The sequence below is a fragment of the Enhydra lutris genome, unplaced genomic scaffold (genome assembly GCF_002288905.1).
Source record: "Enhydra lutris kenyoni isolate GAN:26980312 unplaced genomic scaffold, ASM228890v2 scaffoldscaffold147, whole genome shotgun sequence".
NCBI classification, from domain to species: domain Eukaryota; kingdom Metazoa; phylum Chordata; class Mammalia; order Carnivora; family Mustelidae; genus Enhydra; species Enhydra lutris.
The window spans coordinates 454,799-462,533 of NW_019154231.1; the positions used below are offsets into that span (position 1 = coordinate 454,799).

Below are 7,735 nucleotides of genomic sequence, written 5' to 3' on the forward strand. Positions count from 1 at the left end.
CACCATCACCATCACCATCATCATCACCATCACCATCACCACCACCATCACCACCATCACCACCACCGTCACCATCATGATCAATCATCATCACCTCACTGACCTTCCACGGGTGCATGAGGTAGACTTTCGTTATCCTGGCCTCGTTTTACCAGTGAAGAAAGTGAGGCTCAGAGAAATTACATAATGTGCCTATGACCCATAGTGGGTAAGAGGCAGAGTGGGCACTGAGCTCCAGCCCCCCTCACTGTGCTGCTTCTGGGGAGGTGGGGGTTTTGGACTTCGTAAGTCATGCCCAAACCAGAGAACATCAAGCTACCACTGAGGGCCCAGAAGGAACAGCCCTCTGCAGCCTTCCCTCTGGTGGCTTATCACGAGACGTGGGCTGTTCTGTGAATGGGAGGTAAAGGGGTAGATAGAGTCCCACGGGGCAGAGACTTGGCTGGAAATTTCTCACCAGCATGTCTGGCTTTAATTCACGTAAAGATGGGGCCTTTCTGAGTTTCCAGGGCACATCAATAGGTCAACATAATCTCTTAACTTTTAGTGAGCCATCTTGTCTGGCTTCCCGCCATATCACCTCCCAGACTCTACAGCTCACGATACCCACAAAAGTAGGTCCTATATCAGTGACGTCTCCCAGGGAAGAGAACAGGGCATCCGCCCAGAGAGGGAGACGCACCTGCCAAAGTCACACAGCGCCAGGGCTCAGACCTGGGATCCACCCTCCCAGAGCTTTGTAGGGGTCCCCTTATCTCGCCGTCTTCCAACCAGCCCCCTCCCACCCTGAGCCCCCCATCCCACCTACCGGAGCTGCTCTTCTCCCATGTGGTCGATGTTCAGAGGCTTTTTACGCTCAGAAAGGATGCGCAGTTTCATCTCCCGTCCTGTCTGGCGCTTACCGCGCTTCTGTTCTGCCTGAGGGTAGGGAAGGGGACATGCTGAACTGTGGGATAGATCAGAACCCAGGGCTGGGCTCCTCACCACCATGTCACTACACACAGGAGTCCAGACCCCTCCTCCCAGCCCCTCCTCCCTCAGACCCAGGATTCCAGACCCCCAGCCCCCTCCTCCCTCAGACCCGGGAGTCCAGGCCCCCAGCCCCTCCTCCCTTAGACCCAGGAGTCCAGACCCCCAGCCCCTACTCTCTCAGACCTGGGAGTCCAGGTCCCAGTCCCCTCCTCCCTCAGACCCAGGAGTTGGAGCTCCCAACCCCCACCTCCGTCAGGAACCAGGAGTCTAGGCCCTCAGTTGCCTCCTCCCTGGGAACACAGACCTTAGGTCCCAGCAGGCTGAACTCACCTTGACCAAGTAACCCCCAAAATGGGCTCCCATGTTGGACAGAACCTTCTTCTTTTTGGCGTCGTCCTCCGCCCGCTTCTTGGCCTCTTCCTCCTCCTTCCGCATCTTCTCCTCCTGAGGGAAGAAAGGAGTTAACCCCGAAGGCTGGCCCAGCCCCTATGGGGAAGGAGTCTGAGTGACGCAGGGATCCATCGACCCAATGCACGAGACAAAGTCAATGCCAGAGCAGGCTAAATGCAGACATACTTCCCCGGGCCCTTCCAGGCCTGACTGTGACCACCCGCAAGTCCCTTCTCCTCTCTGGCCTTAATATCCCCCAAGCAAAACTTTTACAGTGGGGAAGGGATATTCCTGCTTCTTTCTGTATTCCTCCATTCTGAATGGCCTGTGCAGAGCTTGCTGTGTGCCCTCAGTGCAGATAGTCCCCTCTCTGGGCCTTTGTCTCCTTTATTCTCACAAGACAAGAATGATGTCCCAGAGGATACAAGAGGGTGACTGGGGATGGGGATGGGGGACTCAGTACACTAAAGGGGCCATGGCCTTGAGCCTGAGGACAGGGCTCTAGAATGTCAAATGAAGGCAGCCCCATGTTCCAGAAAGAGTGGCTTGTCCAGACCAGCCCTCCCCCGCCACTGAAAGCGCTGGTGAGGCGGGCACGACGGCTTCTGGCACGTCCAGCACACTCCGTCTGAATTTCTTTCCTATCGCTGCTGTAACGTGCAAATTTAATAGCTTAAAACAGCATGAGTTTGGGATGCCTGGGGGGTGCTCAGTCGGTTGAGCATCTGCCTTCAGCTCGGGTCCCGATCCCAGGGTCCTGGGATCAAGCCCTAGGTCCCGCTCTCTGCTCAGTGGGGAGTCTGCTTCCCCCTCTGCCTGCTGCTCCCTCTGCTTGTGCTCTCTGTCAAATAAATAAATAAAAATCTTTAAAAAAAAATAGCACACGTGGGACGCCTGGGTGGCTCAGTGGGTTAAAGCCTCTGTCTTTGGCTCAGGTCATGATCCCAGGGTCCTGGGATCGAGCCCCGCATCGGGCTCTCTGCTCAGCAGGGAGCCTGCTTCCTCCTCTCTCTCTCTGCCTGCCTCTCTGCCTACTTGTGATCTCTGTCTGTCAAATAAATAAATAAAATCTTAAATTTTTAAAAAAAGCACAAGTTTATTGCCTTACAGCTCTGCAGGTCAGAAGTCTGAAACGGGTCTTCTGGGCTGTAATCAAGGAGTGAACAGTGTGGAGGGTCTAGGGGAAAAGTAACTTTCTTGCCCCGTACTTCTCACCTGCATCCTTTGGGTCCTGGCCCCTTCCTCCATCTTCTAAGCTAGCAGAGCAGCATCTTCAAACATCCCTGACTCCGACTCTACAGCCCCCCTCTTCTAAGGACCATTGTGATAACGCAAGGCCCATCTGGATAATCCAGAATTATCTCCCACCTTAACTTAATCCCACCTGCAAAGTCTCTTCCGCCATGCAGGGTACCATATGCACAGACTTTGGGAATTAGGACAAGAACATCTTTGGGAGACCAGTAGGATGCCTACCATGTCACCCTACTCCTAATCTTTTAAAGTGATTCAAGTGGCAGATCATGTTTCCAAAGCCCACACCAAGAGGAGCATTTTCACCAACCTCCTACAACTAGCCAGCAATTTGCTCCACAATGGACAGGTGACCAATCTGAACTTATCCCAGAATCAAGGAGAAGACAGATAAAAGACGAATGAAAGCCAGATTTGCTGGTGGTCACTCCCCTGAGAACGGGGTGTCCAATTGGGTGACCAACCATCTGGTTCACCTGGGACTGATGGGATACAGGATTTTCAGGGCTCAGACCAGGAACATCCCATGCATCCCAACAAACCCATGACGACCTCATCACCCCCAGCAAACCCATGACGACCTCATCACCCCCAGCGTCCACAGAAAGATGGGACCAGGGATAGGAAGAGAAAAGCTGGGTCTTTGTGATCTTATTTGAGTTCCTTGATCCAGCCATACCTGAAGCCAGACACACTCTACTGCTTTTAAGTTATATAAGCCGATAAAATTCTCTTTCTGCTGAATTCAATTTGGGTTGGGGTTTCTGTCCCTTCCAACAGAAAGATCCTTGAATAACACAATGGAAGTCCTGCCTTCCTCAGGACTGCAGAAAAGATCGTGAACGGGAAATAGAGCATTCGGCTTAAGAAGTAGCATTTGGTCTCGAAGGACAGGTGAGGCACCCACCGCCAGCTTGGCCTGACGCTCACGCTCCTTCTCCGTTCGGAAGCGCTGTTGTTCAGCTCTCTCAGCCCGGCGCCGCTCCTGGGGGAAGGGAGAGGAATGAGGGGGTGCAGGGTCGCCCCGTCCCCAAGGAGGTCAAGAGCAGAGATGAGCTAGTTTGAGTGTGGCCACCGACTTGGACAGCCCAGGGTCTGCACTGGACGGGAAGCACTCCCAGCCGCAGGACGGCAGGGCACTGGCACCAGGTCGGGAGGATGCTGCGGAACCCCGCCTCCCTCCACTCACAATGCGCTCTTTCAGCGCAATGAGCTCCTCTTCCTCTTTCTTCCGCTGTTCAAAATGCACATCGATGAGCGTCTGCAGCTCCAGCAGATCTTTCTCCATGCGCTTCCGGTGGATGTCCTGCAGGACGTGGGGGTGGGGGTGGGGGGGCGTCACTTCCAGGCAGTGCGGGGGACCGGGCACCCACCTGTGCGCCCTCTGAGGCGCATCGAGGCGGGGCCCTCCCTGCAAAGACGGACTTGGGCCGTTTAGGGGACCAGGGGCTGCTGTTGGCGATGTTCCCAGCAGGGGCACTAGGGGGCCCCTTGGGTCCATTTAGGAGGCTCCGAAAGGAGGGAGAAGCCAGGGGCACCACTTCCTAATTTGCACAAAGGCATCTGAGGACTGGAGGTCCCTTACTTACATCGAAGTCCACCCGTTCCCCTTCTGGGATCTTCGGGGGGATCAGTGGCGGGACCACAGGCCTGGCGGGTGGGAAGGGGGAAAGACTGAGCAGCCTGAGCTCCCTGACGGAGCTCCCCGCCGGCTGTCCTGTCCAGTGTGGCAGCCACAGCCCGGCGTGGTTTGGGGCACCTGACAGGTGGCTGGTCCGAATCGACATTCCCTGGGCTGTCTGAGAAACACACTGGATTTCGAACACTTGGTTCAAACAGAAGAATGGAATATATTTCACTAATAATGTCTCCTATCGTCTACCTGTTAAAATGATTAAATTTCCAATTTAATGGGTTGAATAAAAAATTCAACAAAGATTAATTTTACCTGTTTTCCTGTTCTGTTTTACTTTTTAAAGTGCGACTTGTAAAAATACATATATTTACACGCGTGGCTTGCATTAAATTCATAATTCGTATTGGGTGCCTCTGTGCTTTTTAAGACAGCACCTTCAGACGATTTGCTTCCTACTCCGCTGGCTGTCCCACTTCTGTCTCCTCGTCTCCAGAGAGCCCTTTTAAGGGTTTCACCCTTTTATTTATTCACAGGAATCTCTCTCTCTGTCTCCAGCCCAGGCTGTCTCTGAGATCCCATACTCAGGTTAACCAGCGTCTCCTGAACATCTCCGCATTCTCATGCACCATGCCTCCACTGAGCTCATCAACCTCCCCAAGATGGAGGCAGAGGGGGGTGCTGCACTGCCCCTCCAGTTCTCAGCAGAAACCCCAGGCAGGTGATGCCCACCTCCTCCCTCCCCTTGCCCCAACGACAAGTCCTGGCCTCTTTGCCTAGTCATCTCCCCAGTCTGTTTCCCCTTTCCACCCCACGCCCCCTGCCCAGCTCAGGCCTCAGCCCCTCTCCTGTGAGCCTTCATGAGCCAGCCTCCTCCTGGCCTCCCAGCCTCTGGCTGTCCACCTTCAGCTCACCTCCCTTCCTGACTTTAGCTCAGAGCTCAGACAAAGCCCAAGCAACCCAGCATTCACAGCCCTTCTCCATCTGACCACAGTCAACTCCTCCAGCAACTTCTCTCCTCCCTCACAGACACACACATTTCATGGTCCCCCGGCTATGGCATGTGCCTTTGCACCCCTGGACCTTTGCATATCCTGTTCCCTCTGCCTGCAATGCCCTTCCTCTGGTATACTGCATCCCCTGAGGCCTTCCCTCCTCCAACAAGCTTTCCCTGATCCCCCTTGCTCTCTCTCTCAGATCTGACCCAAAGTCCTCTTTGCTCAAAACCCCGCACGACACCATCCCTTCTTACACTCTGCGCTTTGGCCACAGTGGAACTGGCACCACTGCCCATGGCAGCCCACAGAAGTCTGCTTCTAGGTTCCTTCCTCATGCTCAGCTTGCTGCCTCCCTGCATCTCCAAGCTTTGGACCCAGTTTCTCTTCCTCCAGGACCCTCTGCCCCCACGAGCTCTCATAGCCTCCACAGATCTGCCTAGTTTAGGAACTTCATCATCAGAATGACCTGTGTCTGTATCTGTTTCCCCCAAAAAGTGGCCTAGATCCAGCCACTGCCCCAGGCGTGTACCCCTCAGCTTTCTCTTCTACAATAACCCTCCCACCCTCTTCAGCTAGTGATTCAGGAATCTCCTCCCCTGGGAAGCCTTCCATGACTGCCGAGGGCAAACATAGGGCCCGCGTGTGTGCTACCATCACTGGATCCCGGTCTGTTTCACCAACAGAGCAGATGGGATCTGACTCGCCAGACGCCATGGAACGTTCTCCGGACCATTCACGGAGAGAAGGAATCACTGTCCTTTCCTGTTCCAAGTGCCCCACTCTCCTTTTCTGCCTTTCTCATGCCCTGTCTCTGGGAGTGGGGGACATATTTAGGAGGATGGGATTGGGACCCCCCCAGCCCTGCAGTATCTCACCTTGGTTTGGGGCGCTCTTCTTCTAGTGGGGAGATAGAAAGACATGATTAGCAAGAGTTCGTGGGGGTGGGGCTGACACACCCAGAGGAGGGAGCCCCTCCTCCAAGCAACAGCTCCCAGGAGCAGGTCTGGGGGAGCCGCATGAGTGGGGGGAGAAGAGGGGAGAAGGGAAATCAGGGTGGTTGTAAAGAAGGAAGAGGATCACACGCTTCAGATATACATTCAGAACTGGTGTGGGGATCCCCCTCCCACTTCTCTGGGAACCCAGGAGTCCAAACCCCCCAGGCCTTCCTCCTTCTACATACCCAGAGTTCCTGCACTTCTCCATTTACACCTAGCCCTGCAGAGTGTCGCCAGCCCCAACCCCTCTGGGGACACAGGAACCCAGACTCTCAGGGAGAGCCCCTTCTGCATCTCGGGCCCCAACCTTTGAATGTATATGGGGGGAAACATGACAGGGTCGGGGGTGCCTGTCCGCAAACATCCAACCCTTCCACAAGTATTCCTCCAGTCTGGGGGAGAAGGCTTGGGTGTCGGTCCCTTTAAGAAGGAAGGGAAAGGGTTAAAGCCTCAGCGAGGCGATTTCCCTTCGTGGACACCAGAGGGCGCGCGAGCTCTCCGGGGCTTAAAGGACCGGGCCTGGGCGGGTTACGGGGGCGCAGGGGGGTCCTCTCAGGGGTCAGGGCCCGAGGAAATCCGTCTCGGGAAGCGAAGCAGCCGCGGTCACCTCGCTCTACCACTGGCTCCGGCTCCTCGGCGGCTGGGGAGGAGGAGGCAGGGGGAGAAGCGAGGATGGGGGAGCGAGGGGGAGCGGCCACGCAGGGGTGTAGGGGGCAGAGAGGAAAGAGAGGGGAGAGGCTGTTAAAGGACCTGAAGCCGGGACGGTCGCGAGCCCAGTGCCCGCCGGCCCCGCCCCGACCAGCGCCCCCCTCACCCCACCCGGCCCCGCGGGGCTGCTCGGGCTGCAGACCTGCGGGGGCCAGGCCTCACCTTCCTCCTCCTCCTCCGCAGCCTCCTCTTCTGGAAAGGGGGCGGGGGCAGAGAAGGCGGGTCAGGAGCCCCGTGGGGCCGCGGGCCGTGCGGAGAGGGCACGCGAGGGGCGCCGCCACACTGGAGGGTGGGCGCGAGGGGCAGCGGGCGACCCCGGTGTCCTCTCGCCCCCCCGCGTGCGTGTCCCCAGGCCACCGAAGCCCGCCCACTCCCCACTCACCTTCGGGCTGCTCCCTGAGGGCAGGGGTGGGGAAGAAAGGGCGAGAGGCCGGGTTACACATGTTGCAGGTGGGAGAGTGTCCCACGTCTCCACGCCCCCAGCCCTCCCGCCTGCGCCACTCACTCCTCATATTCCTGCTCCTCGGTGTCCGACATCCTGTGACCTGAGGACCAGAGAACACGCGAGTGAGGTGGGATCGCAGTGGAGGAGGAGAGGGGGCTGGACCCCCGGGTCTGAGGGAGGAGGGGCTGGGGCCTGGGCTCCTGGGTCTGAGGGAGGAGGGGCTGGGGGTGTGGACTCCCGGGTCTGAGGGAGGAGGTGCGGGGGGCGGGGAGCTGGACTCCAGGGTCTGAGGGAGGATGAGCTGGGGGTCTGGACTCCTGGGTCTGAGGGAGGAGGGGGC

General features: G+C 57.0%; 1 protein-coding gene across 1 annotated transcript; it reads right to left on the bottom strand.

Annotated features, from left to right (window-relative positions):
- Positions 1-804: 804 nt before the first annotated feature.
- Positions 805-7,487, bottom strand: LOC111140047 (troponin T1, slow skeletal type). Its single transcript, XM_022492421.1, has 10 exons — positions 7,456-7,487; positions 7,333-7,346; positions 7,113-7,142; positions 6,850-6,882; positions 6,123-6,144; positions 4,206-4,266; positions 3,806-3,922; positions 3,524-3,601; positions 1,303-1,416; positions 805-918 (listed from the first exon to the last, which is right to left on the bottom strand). Exons 1-10 carry the CDS (start codon positions 7,485-7,487, stop codon positions 805-807), a joined length of 615 nt encoding a protein of 204 aa, XP_022348129.1.
- Positions 7,488-7,735: the final 248 nt, after the last annotated feature.